At 35.0% G+C, this 23,560-nt stretch overlaps 2 protein-coding genes across 6 annotated transcripts in view; both read left to right on the forward strand.

The window, feature by feature from the left end:
- The window catches only part of LOC111512463 (uncharacterized), a 69,251-nt gene extending 53,505 nt beyond the window's left edge, over positions 1-15,746 (forward strand). For 2 of the 5 annotated variants that reach the window (XM_074184121.1, XM_074184125.1), the window contains exons 4-7: positions 661-840; positions 3,690-4,094; positions 8,936-9,181; positions 15,548-15,745. In XM_074184121.1, the coding sequence (XP_074040222.1) occupies positions 661-840; positions 3,690-4,094; positions 8,936-9,181; positions 15,548-15,688 (972 nt within the window). In that variant the 3' untranslated portion in view covers positions 15,689-15,745. Of the gene's footprint in view, positions 1-660; positions 841-3,689; positions 4,095-8,935; positions 9,182-9,313; positions 9,443-15,547 lie in introns of those variants that run through there. The other 3 variants (XM_074184122.1, XM_074184124.1, XM_074184123.1) reach the window with 3 other exon arrangements.
- Positions 15,747-18,493: 2,747 nt separating this feature from the next.
- LOC111514438 (uncharacterized) overlaps positions 18,494-23,560 on the forward strand; it is a 97,241-nt gene continuing 92,174 nt past the window's right edge. The window contains exon 1 of the mRNA XM_074184290.1: positions 18,494-18,682. Within this exon, the coding sequence (XP_074040391.1) occupies positions 18,597-18,682 (86 nt within the window). The 5' untranslated portion in view covers positions 18,494-18,596. The remainder of the gene's footprint in view (positions 18,683-23,560) is intronic.

Here is a 23,560-nt window from a genome sequence, read left to right on the forward strand (position 1 = left end):
AAAAGCAAATCCGTTAAATACCAGCGCATTGTCTAAGGAAATCCGTAGACAATGACTAGGGTTTCTCTACATTTTGTGATGATTGAATGGAGTTGTTTGAAATTCTATTCAAAGAACTTTGATAGAAATGCCTTTGAATAAAAACAAAGTTACAGATGTGGCAACTAGATGTCGCTAACGGTAAATACTAATGAGGTAAATGTAAGGGGTTGATTCCTATAATACTCTTCCATTATTTCGTTAATTTTAAAGTTTTTTGAACATGTCAAGTTGTACTCTCATTGATTCATCTCTTAAATTCCTTCAATCTTTACTAGATGGAGATTCGAACATTAACTGAATTCATATAGATCACAGTAGGTAGGCATGATACTTCAAGAAGTTTGAAAATGATGAAGAAATTGAAGCTTAAACCACCAAAAAGAGTTTTACAGCCAATATGCTTCTCTCGAACAGCGATAAAACTGACAGAAATGAACCTCTGAGTAAAGTTATTCCTGAATCATACGTGTCACTGTATCAGAGTTTTTTTATTGAAGTTTGTAGGATTTTAACCTTTCACAAATAAAAATTTTGATGGTTTAGGTCAAAATACGACTGCTTCGAAAAACAATTGAGACATTGAAATGATTCGTATATTGTTCTTGAAATTTTTTTCAGGTGGTCCCAAACTACAAAAGCACTGTTTTGAAATATTTCCCGAAACTAGTTTATCTCGATAATATTGAAATAATGCAGGAAGATCGCCAAGTAGAAAATGATAAACAAGTTGAAGCTGCAGAACCACAAATAGTATTTCTTTGTTATCGAATAATGGGTTTACAGCATCCTCCGAAAGATGTACGTGAAGAGTGTTTGAATTTATTCAGAAATTTTCATAGGTGTAGTAGTGAAGTTTGATTACGTTATCCCATGAATTATTTCATTCAATTTACCTTTGGAATTATTTATCGAAAGATACCTGAAATCTTCCCAATCATTAATTGATATCTCCCCTACAGGCAACCCTCAGAAGTATTAGAAAGATTTGTTCGTAAATGGGGTTGTTCCTTCAACCAGTTTATCGTAATAAAGCTCTGAAGTCTAATAACATCACTGGGCGAGAAAGAAATCATTGTATATAGTGTCATCTAGTTGTTTTTGGGGTAGGACATTGTAAATTCGCAACGGAAGTATTGTCCATGGGAGCCGATATTCCTAAAGAATGAACAAATGAAAACCTTCTTCGAATCGAAAAGGGTATATTTCAGAAGAAACTGTTTTTTTTTAAATATGACGTAGACGTTTAGAGCCAAAAAAACTTTTTTCACTAAAAAAATTAAAATCTCTTTCGGTTTAACCAGAAATTACCCAAGATAAGAAATTCATACAGAACCCGGCAAATTTTTTTGGTCATTTGATAGAATATAAAATTCTCTTCTCAGCTGTATGACACAAGTGACCGTTTCCTCTCAAAATGGCAGCGTGATCATTTGTTTACAAATTGAATATGGCGACACTGTGACGTCACCTGTCGAAATAATGTGAAATAACTCAATGTGGTGGGGAAACGAATGAGCAAGTTGATGTTTCAAATGAAATTCAAGAATTGTACTTCTTCACCAGTTCACCAGTGCTACCGCCCGGTAGCCGGGCAGTTCGATATGGGTACTTTGTTCACTCAGTCAATCGGCCAATGTGTGAGTTGATGGTTCAAGCCCCAGGCTGAACGATCGATTTTCACTTGCTATCGTCAAACCCGTGTTAGGAATCACACGTTGAAAGGTAACACCTCGTTAGTCCTTAGCTCGCACAAGTTTCGACTTCTGAGGGTTGTCGTTCCTAGGGGTGCGATAGCTGGTTAACGGAAAAAACATATTTCAAAACATATATTTAAAACATACTCTTTTTTTTCATTCATCTCGATTCCCGAAAAGAGGTGGAAGTTTTAAACTCGAACATTGTACTACAAACAAATTTTGAGATACCAAGTGGTTCATCTTTGTGTGTCAGAGAAAAAGTGCATTTTTTTGTTTTTATTCATTAAAGTAGGACAGTTTGAAAACAGAAAAATAAACGGAACAGTATCTTTGACTATATCAAGTAGTTTGACAATATATATATATATATATATATATATATATATATATATATATATATATATATATATATAGATGACGTCATAGTGTCACCATATTCAATTTGGAGAAAAGGAGGAAAGTCATTTGTGTTTTATCGTTAACAAGCAAATTTTATATTCTATCATATGGTTTGGCATTCACTTGTACTCATTTCCGGTCAAACCGAAATAGTTTTTCAATTGTTTTTTCAGTGCAAATAACAGCAGAACTAAACTTTTTTTCTGAATTTTGAATGTCCTCACTCCCGAAACAAGTAATTGGCGCTTTGTACAATTATATCATCTGCCAATAAATAATTTCAATATGTATGAAAAAAAATCATATATTTTAACAGCCATAATATTATTATTGTGAGAGGTGGTTAGGTTAGGTCCAAAGTGAGTGGGTCTATTTGACCCTCCACCGCAACCCACAAGGGTTTATTGTGGCTCACACCTATTCGCACTCGACCAAATAAACCCTGCTTTTCAACAAAGCCGATTAGTTTGTATGGTGAGTGGTCTTTTAGGTCAGATGGTGAGAGTACGGATCTGCCGAACTTTATAAACCTGATACAGTCCCCAGCGGGGCAGGCACAAAGTATATGCTCTGCTGTTTCACCGTTAACGAGGTAGTCGGATAGTCAAGGTGTAAGATTCCCATCTTGATACCTGCGACAACCTTCCCATATGAGGGTTTTTGCACGTCAGCTACACCCGACGATGCCTCAGATTCACTCGTGCAGGACTTTTTCGCCTCTGGTTTTAGTGAATCACCACTTGAACGCAAACGTTTGCTAACCTGCTCCTGGGGGGTTTGTTCCTCCACCCAAGACAATTTCTGCGTACGCCGCTCAAGAATTTGGTGCTAGGCGGTTTCATAAGGTCTCCGCTCTTTAGGAGACGACTCAGTCGTTTCCTGGCTGCACCACCAAACCTTTTTTTTAAGTTCAGTTATTGGATCAGGGGTTGGATCAGAAGCTCTCGCTCCTGATCTAAATTTACAGGGAGGTCAGTTGGAGTCGACATCCCTCTCCTCTGTAGACTCAGCGTCAGAATTTTTTTTAAGTATACTCTGTCCATGAAAGTCTCACGAATAGCTAGAGAAAGAAGGTTAATCACGGCAGATTCCCGCATTACCGCGACAAGGCGATGCTACGACGAGAGGGCGCCCGGTATTTCGAAGGTTCCGTAGTGACAGATGAGTGTCATTCATCTTCTCGGCACGGATACACACCCCTTAGGATTGAGCCATCGTTGAGATGCCTTCAATTAGGGAATAACAGAACCACACGTGATTCTGTCATTCCCGTATCCAGCGTGGCTACGTGGAAGCAGGCATCCGATGGCCGGTTTGTTCAACCCCCACATCCTAAGAAGCATCCTAAGCATGCACAGTGGTTCAGCCAGTGAAAGATGAATAAGGACAGCCAACCCGCTTTGTGAAAAAAATAGTGTTCATGTCACCTCCCCTTGTGAGAGACATGAGCACTATTTTTTCTAAAAATATAGAGTCATCAAAATGTATTAACGTCTTCATTGAAGGGTGGATAGTTGAAATCACGATAATTATTACTGATCATCACTCTAGGCTAAAAACAATCAAACGATCCACATCGAATTCAATCTACCCTTACTCGAGACAGTCCACACAGAAAAAGTCGCAGCAGAAAAGAGCTTCAATATCCCAGATAAATCAGAAAAGGAATCACAAACTCCCAAGAAAGAGAAATTACAAAAGGTTAAAGAAAGCGGCAGTGGAACTAATAAGTCGAGTAAAAAATCGAAAATATCCAAACAGAAATCTCCCTACGAGAGATCCAACGAGTACGACCCTGACTTTGAGGAAAATAGTTTTTCTTTCAAAACCGCAAGGATGCCGTGGAATGCTGTTATAGAGTTTCCGCCAGTTTTTATTGAGTCTCCGGAACATGACTTGAGGGCCATTAGGGACACGTTCAGGAGCCGAGTCGAAGTTAGAGTTGTATATCTCAAGGTAGTTATTATATTTCACTCGTAAGTTGAAAAAGTTTAGCTCGACTGTAATCCAATTTTTGAATTTTTGTGATATTCGTTGAATGAAAATAACTTGAGGAGCACTCAAAATTTTTTTTATTATGTTATCATTAAAACCCAAAGTGGACCAGATAGTAGTAAACTGATTTGTGAATTTCATCAGATCCACAAGTGCTTATCAATTGTGCTTATTACAGTCACACATAGACCGAATATTAGTTTCAACTCTATTCTATATCAAATTCATTGATCAACTTCAGCTGGATTCCAATAAGGTGAATATAAGTTGATATTGAAAAATTTGAGATGAAAAATAAGTTGAGAGTCGATTCGAATCTCTAAACAAAAAAATCCAAATGGTTTCACTTTTGTCAACAATTCAATGCGAATAACCAAATGAATTTTTTTCTCGCAGCTTCTCAGTGCAGTTTTCATAACAAAATTACATGATTTCATTTTTTTTTCAACATCAATTTCATCAACTGCTTTGGTTAATAGACCGGGAGCCCGTGACAGAAATTTTGACCCCATTTGTTACCGTCTGCCTTTTTCAGAGGACATATTTACAGCCACAAGCAACAGTTTTATGCGTTAAACGAATTTTTTTCCCATGTTATACAGGCTTAAACATTAAGTATAGTTTGCATAAAAAGAACACCGGTGGCAGACGGTGAAACACCAACATTTCACCGTCTGCCATTCATGCGACCGGAAGGCTAGGTTACGCAACCCACAAAAAATGATTGGCAGACGGTTACATGGTGTTCCGGCTAAAGCATAAATTTTGTATTTGACCAAAAAAATGATTAACTGAAATTTTTTTTACCGTCTGCCAAGCACAGCGTAGACTAACAGTAGCATGAAATAAACGTATTTTCACAAGGCAGACAGTTTGCCGGTGTGGCTTTGCCGCACTTTCATTTAATGCCAATGATAATATATATTTAGCTCGGTCAGATGCCATTATAAAATTCACTCTCTGCTAATAATGCACAACTTATATTATAGCCAAAACCTTGCGAAAATAATGAGACAAGTAAAGAAATAACCTGTGACCTTTATTCGGCGCAAATACTCATGAGCGTTCCTAAGCAATAACGCGGCATTCGCAGCGTACATAGACAAAACGCGGTACCTGCACCGGGCGCTCGCGCATATACCGCTTTATGACTAAGGAAGGTGCACTTACTGCTTTTTGATTAAGCAATCCCTCACAAATTGACACAAACGGCATTTTAAATATACACGTTTACTGGATATAGCTTTAGATACCGCTTTTATACTTAGTAGAGAGATAGTAAAACACCTCATGAACCCTTCTATACAAATAACTCGGTTTCCGATTTTTTTGCAGATACCGCGTTTCTATTGAGCAGGGCAGAATTGTTTTATATTGTTAGGTATTTCATTATATAAATTAACTCCATCATGAAAAATACATTTTTGACCAAATTGACTTTTGTGTGGTTGTGAAACTATATTTTGAATTTGCCGTGTACCTACTATGATCATGAATTTAATTGATTTCTTCGAAGCATAGTACTGAATGTTTTTTATTATTCATAACATCACATACTCACTAACATGCTCCTATAGGCCCCCCTCAACAAATCTGGATATGTATCTCTCAGATCTAGAAAGTTACTTCTCAACTCAAAATATGAGCGATGTGAACATATTCATGGGCGACATAAATGTAAATATTTTGAACTTAACAGAAACTACGGTTGACAGATACATATGCATGCTAGCAGAGGCAGGATTTTTTTCTTTTTTAAACAAGCCAACGAGAGGTCCAAGTTTGATCGATCACATATATATTAAAATTAGGAACAAAAATATATATATAAGAAAATGGATATAAAGACTTATATTTTCAATACTGATATAAGTGACCATGATACTTTACTACTTTCCATTAAAACTGAATTGAATATGAATAAAAAAAAATCCAAAGACGAAACTCCCGCGATACCCAATTCTTACGTCAACAACAATAAATTGAAACACTTCTTGTGCACTGAAACTTGGGAAACAGTATTCCAAACAGATGCACCGGAACTAGCTTTCACATGCTTTATTAACCAAGTATCACTACATATCGATAGTAGTACACAAATTGAATCAAATAATACACGAAAACATACCAAATTGAAATCTTGGATGACCTTCGGCTTACTCAACTCAATAAAGCATAGGGACTACCTCAAACAAAAATCAGTAAAGAATCCTTCAGAAGAACATAAAAATGAATACAAACGCTACAGAAACTTTTTATGTAACTTAATCAGGACAACAAAAAACGAATATTACAAAAATAAAATTAATAACGCCGGAAAAATTACTAAGAAAATTTGGGAAACTATTAAAGATATTACAAATGAAAATACTCTCTGTAAATCCCGGAAATTTGACATAATTAACGACAGTAACCAAATATGTAGCTCAGATAAAGAAGTAGCAGATGAATTCAACTCCTTCTTCATAAATGTAGGTGAAAACATGTCGAAAAAAATAGAAAAACCGGCCCAGACAACATCGGAAATTAAAAGAAGCATTAAAAAATCGTTATTCTTGCACGCTGTAACTGCAACTGAAATTATGAATATAATCTCCGGTTTGAAAAACAATACTTCACCTGGTCCAGATAAAATTTCAGTATTCTTCGTAAAAACATTTCAAATCTATCTATTAAAGCCATTATGTCATATCTTTAACTTCAATTTTTTGACTGGTAAAATTCCTTCCGCTTTCAAAGACTCTATCACAACTCCGATTTATAAATCTGGGGATAAGCATAAAACAAATAACTACAGACCAATAACAGTTATTAATAACTTGACTAAAATATTTGAAAAGATCTTAAAAAATAGACTAGTTGATTATTGTAACATAAATGGGATCCTCTCAAAATCTCAGTATTGATTCAGAGAAAATTTATCGACTGAAGGAGCAGTTTCTGAATTGGCAAATAATGTTTTCAATAGTTTTCAGGATCAGGCAAAATGCATCACTGTATTTTTAGACTTAGCAAAGGCATTCGACACCGTCAATCATGATATCCTCTTTCAGCGGTTACAGGACATTGGAGTTAGAGGAATGCCTCTCGAAATTTTCAAAGATTACTTATCTAACAGAATTCAGATAGTTGAAATTAATGATTCATATAGTATTCCGCTACCCGTCAGCATGGGCGTACCTCAGGGAACAGTATTAGGCCCTATTTTATTTTTGCTTTATGTAAACAATATTTTTAGTATCAGCAATTTTGAAGGAAAACTATTATCCTACGCCGATGATACTGCGGTAGTATTTGTGGAACGAACTTGGAATGAAACATATGAAAACGCAAACAAGGAATGAAATCGATATATAATTGGATAAGTAATAATCTATTGAGTCTTAACATAGATAAAACTAAATTTATAACTTTCACTTCAACAAGAAAAGATCAACCTGACGAAAACTTCATTAAGATTCACAAATTTACGTGTACAGAAAACCAAAACTGTGGATGTTCCCGAATATATAAAACAAATTCTATCAGATATTTAGGTGTCATGATCGACCAATTTCTACGCTGGAATGATCACATAGAACACATAGTGAAAAAACTCCGCAAACTGATTCGGAAATTTTACCAACTAAGAAGTATCCTAAGTAGAGATGTCATACTGACGGTGTACGGTGCCTTGGTGGAGTCGATGATTAGATACTGCATCTTAGTATGGGGTGGCTTATTCAAAACATCACTACATAATCTTGATGTTATACAAAATATATTGATCAAAATCGCATTGAAAAAGGATAGGAGATATTCTACAGAGTTACTTTATGAACAAAGTGGTTTGTTCAAAGTCAGAAAATTATACGCTCATCAATGTTTATTATGGATTTGTAGCAACCCCATTAACATCATTTCACATAAATATAATACGCGAATGACCTCCAACCAAGCAATTACCATACCACGCTGTAGATTGAGTCATAACCAGAAATTTGTGACATATTTTGGCCCGAAATTATTAAATAAGCTACCACTCCATTTGAAGAATATTAATAATTATCATAAATTGAATAAGGAACTGAAAGTTTTCATCAGAAATCATTATGATCAATTGCAGGATATCTTTGAAAATGTTTAAGCTAAATTACCTGCTCTCTCTTTCTCTCTTCTTATTTCCTCACTATATCCATCATTCTCCAACTGCGGTTTTTAACCTAGTGAGGTGGATAGTATTATGTAACCAAACGACCTATTTTAGTTTTTTCTTTTTTTGTATTTATTTTATTATACATTATATAACACACCTTATATCAGTCTGTAGCCACGACACAAGCCTAGCTTAGGTGGCTACAGATTGTGTAATATATGGTTATATGATAAGACATTTGAATTGTAAATCGTAATTGAATTGAATTGTAAATCGCACGGAAAACAAATCATGTAACTGAATAATTGATTGACATGAATATTGAATAAAATTACTTACTTAAATTACTAATTACATTATAAATGAACATGGATATTTTGAAATAGTATAGTCCCCTAATATCAGATAATTTTCTAGATGTATAGAGATTGCTGGTCACCTTTCTCTAATTCAGCTCATATATACATTTTACGATTTTATTTTGTAACCGTTGTAAAGGTTTCAAATGAGAGGAATTAGCTGTTGCCCAAACTGATGTTAGGTATTGAAGATTGGAATAAATTGAATAAAAATGAACTCTTTTCAAATATTTCAAATTAATAATATTTCTTATTTCATAAAATATAAAATACTGGAAGTAAAAAACAAAAACCTTCTATTTCTTCAGACTACACATGCTTCGAAGAGCAAACCTAAAAAAGAAAAGCAATCGGCGAAATCGAAACCGGCGAGTAACATACAAAAAAATGTCCAAGTAGAAGATTCCGAAGAAACTATTCTAAAAAAAATAACATTGTACCGATTCAATTGTGATTTGAAAAATATCGGTTGGAGTGACGAAACCATTGATTACCATTGGGCAGATCATCCCCAAATTGGAATGGATGCCATACGAATGGATGGATGTCTCAAGGTACATGTAACTATGGAGAAAATTGGTCATGTTTCCTCATTATATTTGTATTACGATTTGTCTTTTTTATCAGATTCATTTTCACTACACTTTGTTTATCGAGTTGATTATGAGATATTTTTCAATTTCCAGGTTGCAAAATTCAAATGTTACTCAATGTTTGTAATATAATCAGTACTGACGTGCTCCTTAATGCGTTTGATCATTTAGCCCAGTGGTAAAGATTGGGAGCATGTAATTGCTACAATGTCACAATAAAAATGACAATAATCGAAAGTACTGATAATTTATTTCTGAAAATTATATCACATATGAAAACCATTAGAATCGTGAAAAAAATCTCACAAAGTCAGATATAACATTGTTATATGTGTGTGCTAAATGAAGAACAAATCACTATCGATGAATACATTTACAATGTAAAAAAAAGGAAAGGTAGAAAGAACAGACAGGAACCCCCAATAGAACTAGAAAGTGTTCGATTCTAACGTAGAAAGTGCCACACTAATGGTATTTTCACTTTGATTCAAATCATCATTATATTTCCAAAAAGGTAAAATATACTGTCTTAACAAAAGACCAATGTAATTCTTGGGAAAACGTCAACAACAAAATGAAGTTCCTCAAACCCTCATTGGAGCAAAAGTTCGTGAAAAAATACCAATATGGGAGGTGGAGAACTCTGTTAATTTTGAAACGCATAATACAATATATAAAAAAAATTATACCTGAGGTCTTCTAAATGTCAGAAAAAATTCAATGGTAAAAACATACTAATTGTTGAGTAATGCATTCAAATTCTCACTCGCAGAGAACATCACTTAAAAATAAACAAAATTGTGTTTGTTTCTCACTATGGAATTGAAAATAGTCACATTATCGATACACATACCTATAGATAGAGAATGTGATGCATAAAGAAATAGAAACAATCGGCCCACAAATCTCTATCACGTGACTGCTGAATTTGAAGAAATCGTTAGATCCTATTGACTATCTACATTCGTATTGGAAAAATAATCATTTATTGTTAAAGACAATTGAGAAACCCTACACCAATGGTATAGTTTGGCAGCAGGAGGTTGCATATCTTAATGAGGATCTAGAAGTGATTTCGAATTGAGGTAAAAGTAACCAGGTTCAATTCAATGCCACAAAAACCCAGGAATCGGTTTTTTCAAAAGATTAATAATGTCTTCGAACCGGATATATTGTCAGGACAGATAATTCTGCTTTCTGCTTCGATGAATTTGTTGTGGGTTAAAATTGACACCAATATGTCTTGGAAGAATAATGTCGCTGGAATTGGAAAGGCTGCTTTTCAATTCCAGCGTACAATAGTGTACATTTTCATCCCATTACATCAGAAAGTGATTTGTTAAAAACATTAAAAGGATTACGAACAACATATAACATATTGCTAGAGGCAGTTATCTCTTGAAAGTGTCCTCATCCACATCTTCCAAACCATATGGTTCAGCTGCAATGAGCATTTGTTTTAGTTTGTTTTTAAATACATTGTGCACTTGAATGTCTTTTATGTTTTCAGGAAGTGAGTTGTAAAGTTTTGAGACATTTATAAAAACAGCATTTTTCTAGGGGTGTAGCTTTATGTTGAGGGTAGCAGAATATATTCTTATTTCTCGTGTGGTGCGAGTTGTCATTTCCATAAGGTATAGTATAAGACATAGTTCAGACACTCAAACACATATACAGCTGTTAGAGTGAGAAGGTTCAGATTTTTGAAATATCCTCTACAAGATTCATTTCCTCTTAGTCCAGCTAGAATTTTAATAGCTCTCTTTTGGATTCTAAAGACCTCTTCATTGTATGTGCCGCCCCAGAATATAATTCAGCATGATGGAGTGAAAATGACCGTAATATGCCGTTCGTAGGGTAGTCTGATTGACGACTTTTTGAAGTTCCTTCAGAGAGTAGCAAACTCTACTAAGCTTGCCGCAGAGACTCCACCAAGAATTTGGTGGAGTCAACAAAAGAGATTTCTGCTGGGAGATCTCGTGTAATTCGAATATGCTTAAAAAGTATGCAGTTTGTTTTTTCAGTGCTTAGTATTAGTGCGTTTTTTTGGAACCAATCTGATAGTAGGAGTACAGTGTTATTTGTTTTTTCACTCGATTCTTGATAGTTTTTTTCAGCAATTAGAACGTTTGTGTCATCGGCATAATTTGTTAATATAACGGATTTATCGTAGACTATATATGGTAGATCGTTTACATATAAAATGAACAGGATTGAACCTAATATACTGCCCTGTTACGTTACGTTATACAGGGTGTCCCTGGACTTCCTCTTTTCCTCTCGGAAATGTATAGATGGGGTCAAAATATCACCAGTACTTCATATAACTTATTTTCCTAAAAGTCTTCGTAACCAAGTTACGGGCCCTCGAAGTTACAAAATGAAAAATGTTTTTCTTTGATAACTTTTCAAGTGAATATTCAAAATCATCCAAATTTTGGTAACTGACTAAACAAATGAATTCCGTCGATGAGCTTTCATGCAGGAGTCAGTTGTTTTGCTACAAAGTCAGGAACGGACTACCCCCGATGGTCCACACCCCAAAACTTTGAAATGACAGATATTTTTCAATATTTTTCAACAAAATAAGGTTACTTGGACAATTTTATGAATAAAAGTACTCGTGTGGAAAGTCGATCGGAGCAACGAGTCTTGATAAAAATGTAGTTCTACTCGACGACATCAAACCCGCTCGTCCACCATTATTTGAAATGAATAATTATCAAAGCAGAAATAATAATGATAACGTTAATTCAACAACATTTATAACAGGAATAATACAAAGTATGCTAAAATGAAGTCGTAAACAAAAAGTACAGTACCTATATGGAAGTTTAAGTCACAATTGTGATAGCAGATATTTTTTCAAAAGAAATATCAAGTTCTGTAGATTCGTGGTGTTTTTAAACTAACAAGCTACTCTACTATGAAATATCGAATTCATTCCATATTTTGTATGTACATAATACGTGTGGAATAATCACGTTTCGTGTTGATCAGTTATCTAAATCTCATGAAACTCAACATTCGAATGTTTCAAATTCTTCTTCACAGCTAAACTGTTGAGGAGTTTCACTGATAAATATAATTTTATGGGAGAAATTCTTTAACACGAATCTAAATTTAGCTGAAAAAACGCACATCGGAAAAAATATTTACTATACTAATAAAAAGCAAACGAATGAACTACAAAAACGGCTGCACATGATCAGGTGAAAAATATCCAGGGAATAATTATGTTTCATTTCTTTCACAGATGTTGACAAAAAAACCTTTTAGAAAGTTTTGATAAAAAATGAGAAACTGGAATGCGATTTTGTTTTGTTGAGTGGTGCGTTGTCATATGACTATCATTGTATTGTCAATATTCTATAGGATATTTTGAATTTTTTTGATATGGCCGAACAGTTTACATTCAATGAATATGCAGATATGCATGTATTTTATGGAGGAGCATTTTGTAATGCTGCAGAAGCTCGTCGTCTGTATTCCGAGCATTTTCCCAATCGAACGGTACCGTCAAGAGAAACATTCGAGCGTGTCGATCGCAGCTTGAGGGAGACAGGTATGTAAAAATTGATAATTAATTTGAGCACGTTGTTTTATTTCGATATTATTGTAGGTACAGTTTTGCCAAAACGAAGTGGTGAGGGCGCTCCTAGGACTGTACGTACCGTTGTATTGGAGGAAAATATTTTGGAAGCCGTCGCTGATGATCCTTCAATGAGCATCAGAAATGTATCAGAACAGTCCCATACATCCAAGTCCACTATTCATAGAATAATTAGGGAACGACTGCTCCACCCATTTCACATCCAGAAGGTACATGCCATGACACCTCAAGATTTTCCAGCACGACTGGAATATGCCAATTGGTTCATGGATAGGCAAAGAGAGGATATGACTTTTATTAATCGAGTTTTATTCACTGATGAAGCAGGTTTTAGTAGAGATGGAGTTATCAACTCTCATAATCTCCATATATGGGCCGAAGAAAATCCCCATGGGATATTGCAAACCAAACACCAACGGAAATTCAACGTGAATGTTTGGGCTGGTATCATAGGAAACCATCTTATAGGACCATTCGTTCTACAGGACCGATTGAATGGAGAACGTTATTTGGAGTTCATTCAGAACGATTTGAATGGACTTTTGGAACATGTTCCATTGCAAACCCGAAGAGATATTTGGTTTATGCATGATGGCGCTCCTCCTCATTTTAGTTTGATTGTGCGTGACCATCTGAACCATATTTTCCACAATAGATGGATTGGTAGAGGTGGGCCATATTCATGGCCATCGCGGTCTCCGGATTTAAATCCATTGGATTTCTTTTTGTGGGAGCATCTAAAAAGCCTTGTTTACGCTACCCCTATTCACACAAGAGATGCATTGTTGAATAGAATAACATTACATTGTGAAGCCATACGAAACGACCCTGGAATGCTATTTCAAGTACAGAGAGGGTGTCTTCGCAGACTAAGAAAATGTATAGAGAGAAAAGGTGGTCATATCGAGCAGTTTCTGTAGCGGATTTTTCATTTCTGTTTGCTCTTGAGGCTCTTGAGTTTCGTTAGTTAAACGTGTTTGCATTATAAAAATTCGTTATGAACATTTTACCCATCATTTCCATTTTCCTTAAAAACTAATATTTTCGAATAATGGTAGACATCTCAGGATAAATGTTGTTGAATTAACGTTATCATTATTATTTTTGCTTTGATAATTATTCATTTCAAATAATGGTGGACGAGCGGGTTTGATGTCGTCGAGTGAAACTACATTTTTATCAAGACTCGTTGCTCCGATCGACTTTCCACACGAGTACTTTTATTCATAAAATTGTCCAAGTAACCTTGATTTGTTGAAAAATATTGAAAAATATCTGTCATTTCAAAGTTTTGGGGTGTGGACCATCGGGGGTAGTCCGTTCCTGACTTTGTAGGAAAACAACTGACTCCTGCATGAAAGCTCATCGAAGGAATTCATTTGTTTAGTCAATTACCAAAATTTGGATGATTTTGAATATTCACTTGAAAAGTTATCAAAGAAAAACATTTTCCATTTTGTAACTTCGAGGGCCCGTTACTTGGTAACGAAGGATTTTAGAAAAAAAAGTTATATGAAGTACTGGTGATATTTTGACCCCATCTTTACATTCCCGAGAGGAAAAGAGGAAGTCCAGGGACACCCTGTATAGCACAGATCAGACCTTTTTTGAGTATTGTTCTTGTGTATGGAGCTCTGCCCCTAAGCATATCCTGAAGCTGCTGCATTCCATCCTGAAAATAGCCATCTGCCTGACTGGAAACGCGAACATCATTTGCAACCTTGTCGTTGAAAAGTTGAGGATTTGTCTCTCTTCTATAGATACGTTCACGAAAAGTGTTCAAGTGACTTGGCACACCTGATTCCACCAGGAGCGGTTCATATCAGAAATACGCGACGGACTGTGAATGCTCATCGTTTCGTGGTTCAACTCAGTGCACCTCAAAATTCACTGTTTGAGAACTCTTTCGTTTGGAGAACTCTGATTATGTGGAATAAACTTCTTGAGGACGTTTTTCCATATGTATTCAGCGATAGAGGTCTAAAGGGGTTAATTTGGGTAATTTTTCAGGCCACCTGACAGAACCAGAATTCAGAAAATTATGTGGATTTCAAAAATGTTATAGCATACAGGATGTTTCATTTTAAAATCAAACTTTGATTGAATTTCCAAAAAATTCGGAAGTTGGAAAAAATCTGCTCCTTTGTGGGCATATTGAATATTCAGAATGTTGTGAAACTCGCTTGAGGAATGGAGGAAAAAAGGGGGTCACCCGGTATTAATCAAAACACCTCAACAATCAAGCACAACATATGCCTTCAAAGTAATTCTGCTCAAAAATGAACTGTGTCTGTTTTTGAGTTCTTGTTGAATAATTTGGTGTTTTTTGAGAGGAAAATTATTCTTTTTAGAACAGCAATTTTTCAAACGAAATTCAGTTATATGCCTTTTTATCGACTTTCCGATGACGGATAACTGCTGACGCTTTGTATGTTCTCATTTACAATCGCAGTGAAGCGATTGGAACAAATTTTACAACTCCTTGGTAAAATATAACCTTGTAGCAACAACAATTTCTCAAACAAATCGTGAACGAAATTGCAGTAAACTTTGATGAAAAAGACCTGTCGATATCCGGAAAAATCTCGTTTCAACTACAGCTGGCGGAATATGGCCTGAGGCTTCAATATGATGAAGAACTTTCGCCTCGCAAAAGAATTTTCATTTACTTCCTTTTCATATCCCAAGTCCTACATATCCGGATTATTTTTCAGAATATCACCTACGGCAAATCCATGAAGACAAAGAAAACCGAACCAATCACTGCTGGAGAGTTACGAAACAGCCAAGAAATTGTGCAACCGATTCCCAAAATATTCACGTGTCAAGTTGGGTTTGGTTTGAAGAGAATATGATATGATTAATTTTCAGTTAATGGTAACACGAACATCAAATAAAATGAATAATTTCAATATATTCATATATTTCTGTTAAAATAATGACCCTCTACAAGTGTACAGGCTGATTCACGATAGATGTCACATTAGACGTTTCCGGTGAACCAGACAACGCATCACTTTTAGAATTTATCCGCAATATTCATGTAATTGAGCGAAAAGAAGACAATCAACAGCTGAGCAACTAGCGTTGCTACGATTCAGTTCAACCAAATCCAAAACGGGCACCATCAATTTGAAACTTCACAAGTTGACTTCAGAAGTGCTTCCACTGAACAAATTTGTTTTCAAAGGAGATGAAGAACTCCTAAACAGTTGATAATCTGTATGAAGACAATTTTCCGTGGTATGCAGATTTTTATGCCTGCAGCAATTGATTAACTGCGTTAATGCTTTGGATACAACAGGAACCAGAACCAGAGCACCAGCTGGGGTATTGCGACCATTACCACATCGCCTTTGAAAAAGTCTACCACAGCAGTGGACGAAACGTCAGGCATTGTTTTGAGGTTCATATCAGTACAACTCGAACTTCACTGTTCATCTGGAGAACTGAGTTCATGTGACATACACTTCCTGAGAACGTTTTTCCAAATAGATTTGATCACCAGCGACTCAAATCCAATTTGAATCGCTACTTCCGCACAGGCACCGCTCTGAGAGCCCTTCAAGGATTTTTCTGTAGTGCTTGTCTTTTGTCCTGCAGATCACGGCCACAAAACCCGGAAATAGCCTTCATACAGTTATCTCCGGCCGTAAAAGTTTACATTTACATTGATCATCTATTAGATAATATATTATCGGTAAGCAATAATCATTTACCTTTATATTCATATTTGTGATGTGTTTCACTTTTTTATAACGTATATAATACGTTAATAATAACAATAATAATAAATTTATTCACAAAGTATACAGATTAGAGTACAATTGAAACAAAATATGTGAACAAAGTGATTTGGCGATAAAAGCAGAGGTCTTGTTTCGCAAGAAGTTAAAGAGAATATGTAAGTTACTAAATATTTGTATAAAAGTGTCTAAGAATGGCGTTCAAGAAAAAAAGATAAAACTTTGGACAAATATGACGTTCTACAAAAATAAAATATCAATGAACCAATAGATAAAATCTTAGGTAATATGAATAAGATTATGCTACTTACAATACAGTATGACACAACATTGGGATAAATTTGACCAAGACTAAAAATTGTCTATCTTTTTCGAAAATGTGTTTTCTTATTTGTTTTTGAATATTGGTTTGGAATAAGAATTTTTCATTTTGTGAGGTACAGGGTTATAATATAATTTAGTTGTCATGAAAGAATAGGCTACTTGGAAATTTGCCTTTTTAACAGTAAGATAGGTTAGTTGGTCGCGATGTTGTGTGTTATAGTCGTGGTTTCGTGATGATGCTTTATTTTTGCTACAATCATACTTCACGTTTGTAGAATAGTAATATAATTGTTCGCCGACATCGAGAGTTTTAAATAAACAATCATTGGCAAATAGACAATCATCAGCTAAAAGGTGAATACTTCATTTAGATATAAATTGAAAACCAGTGGACCCAGTATCGTACCTTGTGGGATTCCACATTCTATTGGTTGTTTTTGATTGCTAATTTTATCTGCAATTCGCACAACTTAATTTCTATTTCATCTATTTTAAAAAGCATTTGGCAGTTCCCTCTGCCAAATGCTTTTTGAAAGCAGCAGAAGTAGTTGATGATCGACAGCATCGAAAGCCTTCGTTAGGTCTATAAATAGACAATTCTGTCGGTTCAAGATTCGCGTCTTCGGTTGAGGTTTTTTCTGTGACGCCAAATTGGCTATCTGAAATCAATTCGTATTTGATTATGAATGAGTTTATTCTTTTGATTTTAGCAGTTCTGCTTTGATTTCGTCTTTTTCTACCGCCTTTTTTTTAAGATCGCAGAACAAAGCGTGTACTTCATTTTCGTTCGTTATGTTATGTTGTGTGTTCTTTTGAATCTTGAAGTAATGATAAATTATTTTTATGTGATAATATGAATATTACTGTTATTTTCAACACCTCGACACGTGTTTCGATCACCAAGTAATCATCTTCAATAGGAAGATTAAACTCTATTAAAATATTACACGTTTCTATGACTATTTTCTGTTTGACATACAATGAACTAACTGTAAAACAGTCAAATAAGGCTACCCATCTATCTCTCCGAGTCACTTTTTTATCACCTTCATAAACACAACATCAGAGTAATTGAGAATATTCCACCCACATTTGAAATATTACACGTTCAAAAATTAATTACTATCAGTTGACTTTAGCAGAACGCCTTTAAATAAATATGCAAAGAACGTGCTTGCTCATAAGGCTTATTAATTATGGAACTAATTTAGCCAAGACATAGGAATTACGAAAAAATGGGGTGCAATACAATTATGTTTCCGCGAAGACAACTTGCGCAAACCACAAATAAGGCCTGCAGATGATTTTTTGTTACCGAGAACAGAACAAAGAAAAATTTGTTACATTAGGTAATTTTTTGTGGTCGGGTAAAATAAAAATGTTGAATAAGTATGTTGTTGGTCAAGAAAAAAATCACAACGCTTCCAAATATTTCTGGAATTTAACTTGTACTACAACAGATCACTCAACGTCGCAACATCTCTACTTCTTATTCGTGTAATATTGTGTTCAATATTGCATAACCTCAATCTTCATTCTTTACAATATTTTGAGATTGTCCAATATCAGCTGAGAATTTATTCTTTGTTAATTTCTGATGGGTGTGACAGCTAGTGTCATTTTTTGGTGATGTGAAATTCAAGTGCTTCTTCATTGAAAATTATAGTTTTTAAATTTGGTGTAATTGTGCAGAATGGGTGACAATAATGAAAACCAAAAAGAAAAAAAAAGCGAAGTAGGGACAACAACATGGTGGGAAAAAACTAGTATTCAATATGCGTGAGTATATTATTACGTTGCTTCAGTTTTGCAAGGTCTAATTTGAATATTCTATTGATAAAAAAAATAACCACCAAAAATCGTTTTTTGCGAAGTTATACCATAGTATATCATCTTTATATTATGGTTATATACAATATGTCCTGCAGGAGCAGTAATTATTACTGCTAGTTTCATAATTTCGTTATTTATATCCCAACCATAGAAACGTTTATAAGTTAAAATTGAAAATTCGTTATAAAATAGTCACGAAATTATCACAGAAACGTTTTTACAACTAATTTATGAAGACCCACGTAACCTAGTGCTTCAATTTTGTTCTTGCTGGAAACAGGAAAAATTTGTTATTGATTAAAATCTATCGATTTCGGTGGACCACCATGTTTATATACACTCAAATTACTAACACAAAACTCGTTCGAAATTCAGCCTTTATAATCGATGAAGAAAGCTTCTTAGCCAAAACATCCCGACAGATAATATTTATTCAAACAATACGTGACAAATCCTATCTTCATCTTTATAGAAATCTATAGCTTTAAAGGTAGTCCGACTCTGCCGCAATCCTATCACTCCTAGAACTAAGTGTTTCTTAACAGTTTCATAGGTGTAACATAGAAGCTAAAATACGTTGAAACTCTTGCTGTCGATACCAAATTATTTTATAGAACGACGACATTTTAGAATGATAGCAATTCGGAATACTGACAGTAGATGAGTAGAAAATATGAAATAATGCACATATAGTGATATTTACAGATGAAAAAGTACATAGATATAGATATTATAAGATATTATGTAGAATAAACTGAGTTATCGACGGAGTTCATTTTTGTATAATTAATAATTTTTTCCAAAAATGTTAACAAAAGAGTGACGCGCTCAAATGTTTCTAGTAATAGGCTACATATTTGTCGATAAAATTTCATTTGCAGTTAAAATGTCAATCTTTGAAGCACAATCAATGTTTTGTTTGTGTTTTCTCAGTGTCCAATACAAAATTACTTATTGCGCCTTTGAGAAAATATTTTGAACACTTTTTTATTTTATTGTTATCGTTTTAGGCTGCATTATATTTTGTAACGCTTATTTGGAATTACTAAAAAACTGTTATAAAATTGTATTTCAATAATTTTATAAGATCTTTTACGAAACTACTTTTTGATAGTGTTAGATAAATAGTGAAGGCCAAAATGTTTATAAAACTGTTTTGTAGTGTTTGTAAAAGGCCTTACTAAACATTACTAAAGACTATATTGTTTTATGTAACTGTGCCAATTTCCTATTTATAGCTGTTTTATAAACACATTGAAAACATTTCTACGAACCTAATTATTATCAGTTTCAATGTGATATTCCAATATTCCTTTATAACTTTTCTATTATCTTTACCCCCGACTTTGTACATCCCATTCTTGTACGAAACATTTCATAAACAAAAAAAGATGCCTTCCCCTCTGGAAATTTGATATGAAAAACGTCTCAACCAGAACTATTCATATATTAGACACAAAATGTTGTTCTATGGCTTCGTAACTCCCACACAATATTAGAGGTTATGAATGAAAATTTCCATCAGAGTTTCCACATGAATGTTCTTAATTCCATAATAATATTGACAGTGATTCATCTAAAGCATTCACATTAAACATCATAAGAGAAACCTTTGTTGTGGTCATGAATATCACTGGAGTTTTTCCTCAACACCAAACCGTTATTTTAACACCTCGACACGTGTTTCGATCACCAAGTGATCATCTTCAAGAGGATATCAAAGTGTTTGGTCTTCGTCTTGGAGATGATCACTTGGTGATCGAAACAGGTGTCGAGGTGTTTAAATAACGGTTTGGTGTTGGAGAAAACTTCAGTAATATTCACCATGAGAGAATCCTGCTACATGTATGTGTATTGCCCAGAAGTCTGCTTTCTCTAGAAAAAGAAAGACTGACATCCCGACATAGTAGGTTGGAGTCAAAAAACATCAAATTGAACACGGAGCTATTTTTTTCTGGAATACTTAGGTAAATTTACAGGAAGAACTCAATTTTTAGAGAATTACAAAAACCAATAAAAATTCGGATATTATTCATATGTATCATCAAAGAAAACATCCATTTGAAATTGTATATTACATAAATGAATGATTTACCTATGAACCACTCGGATTATTCGAAATTTATCGAATTGAATAAAAAGCTCATAAAGTGAAAAGATACCTTGAATAATCGCGTGAAATATCGATTACATTGAACCAACTGCTCAGACACATTTCAAATGCATTTTTCATCGAAACAGTTGACGGTTGCCTGTTAAATTTCACAAGCTAAATGAAACCGCTTCCAACCGAGTTCATTGGTCTCTTAAATACTGGAAGGCTCAAATAAAATTTCGTTCGAATTGATTCATACATGTTTATGGGAAAGGAAGGTTTTGGCTTTCTACTTCTACATATGTATATTGTATATGAAGGCAAGAAGATTCATTCTATAACTGTTTTGTGTGGTAGCTATTGATTTATGTTTAGGAAAAATGTTTTGTACACCGGTTCGTTCATGACTGTTATAAATTTTAGAGAGGGATCGTTAATTTGAAAAAAAAATCACCTATTCACAACGCACATTCATGGTTTATCAGAATATTGCATAAAATATCCCTTTAAAAAATGTTTATCATGAATAAAATTCAAAAATCGACTCGAAACTTTCCTAAATAACGTTTACGAGTATTGAACCAGGAAAAACCCGTTAATTTTGAAAGACATCGGTATAAATCCATTTCAGTATTATTAATTTTCTGTATAAACCATTGTAGCGTCTTAGGAAAAAATGACACCGAAGTACACCTTTAACACAAACTTCACGGCCAAAACCATAAGCCGTGAAGAGTGGACGACCATTAGTCATCCCGAAAACATGTTTGGGAAAAACACCTGGTATACAGATGGAAAGAAGACCAAACGTGGAACGAGGACTATACACATCATTCTTTCAGGTGAAAGTGTATGCTATCTTGCAGTGTGTAGGGCTTATTAAATTGATACCTCAAAAAACAGACGGCAATAGCGCACTAGGGGCTCTGACAAACCCGAAGGTGACCAAAACTGGTCTGGGAATGCCATGAAGAACTGAATGAACTTGCAAACAGGAACAAATCGACTTTGTACTGGGTGCCAGGACATTCAGGAATCACAGGTAATGATAAAGCTGATGAATGCGTTAGACGCGGATCATCAACTTCATATATAGGTCCTCAACCAGCTCTGGGGGTACCAAAATCATTGGTACGAAACCAGATTAGGACATGGAACAATAAGAAGCACACAGAGTACTGGACAAAAGTACCTGGCAACAAACACAGTAGAACCTTCATTAGGGAACCGTCCGAGAAAAGAATCGAAGAACTACTTCAATATAATAGGTATCGGCTCAGAATAATTATAGGGTTACTAACCGGTAATTGTCCGCTTAAAGGACACTTGAATGAAATGGGGCTATACAACGGAGACCTCAGCTGCAGATTATGCAACGAAGGGATAGAAACAGCTCTACACCTCTTATGTGAATATGGGGCACTGAATCACAGGAGGCAGACAATATATGGACGTACGAAATTACGTCCAGGAGGATATGACGAACATCCAACACGAAACCTGTACAAACTAGTACATGGAACGAGACTGATGGAATGGGTGTCATGAGAAGATGTGAGAATAAACGCAATAAGTCCAAGAGGCTGCAGTGTTTTCTGGAGACTTGGACTGAATAGACAAATCAGACAGCTCCCAAGGGACCAGAAAAAAAACGGTAAATTTGAAACTCAGTTCAAAGGACTATTTGGTGAGAAATTTTGAACCTAGTTCAACTTTTTCAGAGAAAGTAGTATGGATATGACGACGAATTGGCCGTCTAAATGATGGCCAACGAAAGGAAAACATATGAAAGGTCACGCTGTACATTTTTTCATTGATTTCCAAGGCCATATATTCAGAATATTCAAGAAATTCCTGAAAATGAAGAAAAATTTGAACAGAGTCCTTGTCACCTCATTAAATATAAGGATATCCAATTTCTATAACACTGTCTGCGAACTATCAGGATGGTAACTCATTCATCAGGCAGTGAAGACATCGAAATCCATGAACACGAATAGAAAATCAATATTTTTCTCGAAATACCAGTGGAATTGATAAAAAAATGAAGGGAGCTGTGGCGAGCAGCATGTGTATTCAAAAATAAACTTAAATCTTACGAAATATTATTGAAGGAATAGAGTAAAGTTGGTCAGTAACAGAGCAGATCACTGATAACAAGTTTACAAAAAGTATTGGAGAGCACACTATAGACCAGTCTCTTTGCTATCAGTGATATCAAAAATCATAGAGAAAGTCGTGAACCACCATATACTCAAATATTTGGAAGGCTTCCTGAAAGAACGTTTCCTGCAAGTGGCCGTCGATGGATATCTCTCAAATACTTCCACCATCAACACTGGTGTTCCCCAGGGAACACCATCAACGACTTGGACAACGACTTGAAATAAACAGGAATCCATTATATTGCTTTGCAGACGACAGCACACTTATCTCGTCAGTCCATTTGGATTCCACGGCATCGGCTACCGAGACATATCTTCACCGGCACCAGGAGGTTGCATACCTTAATGAGGATCTAGAAGTGATTTCGAATGGAGGTGAAAGTCTTGGCACAATCGTGTCGGTGGAATTGCAAAGGCTGCTTCTCAAAAGCTTAGAACATTGTTTCGAACCATCAACTTTATAATGCCCAGATCAGCTCTGCCCCCAAACATACCCTGCAGTTACTGGATTCCATCCAGAAAAAAGCCATCCGCCTGATTGGAAATTTATCTCTTTTCTATAGA

Source organism: Leptinotarsa decemlineata, unplaced genomic scaffold (genome assembly GCF_025532065.1).
Source record: "Leptinotarsa decemlineata unplaced genomic scaffold, Ldec_3_MD MMD2_tig00026354_RagTag_RagTag, whole genome shotgun sequence".
NCBI lineage: Eukaryota > Metazoa > Arthropoda > Insecta > Coleoptera > Chrysomelidae > Leptinotarsa > Leptinotarsa decemlineata.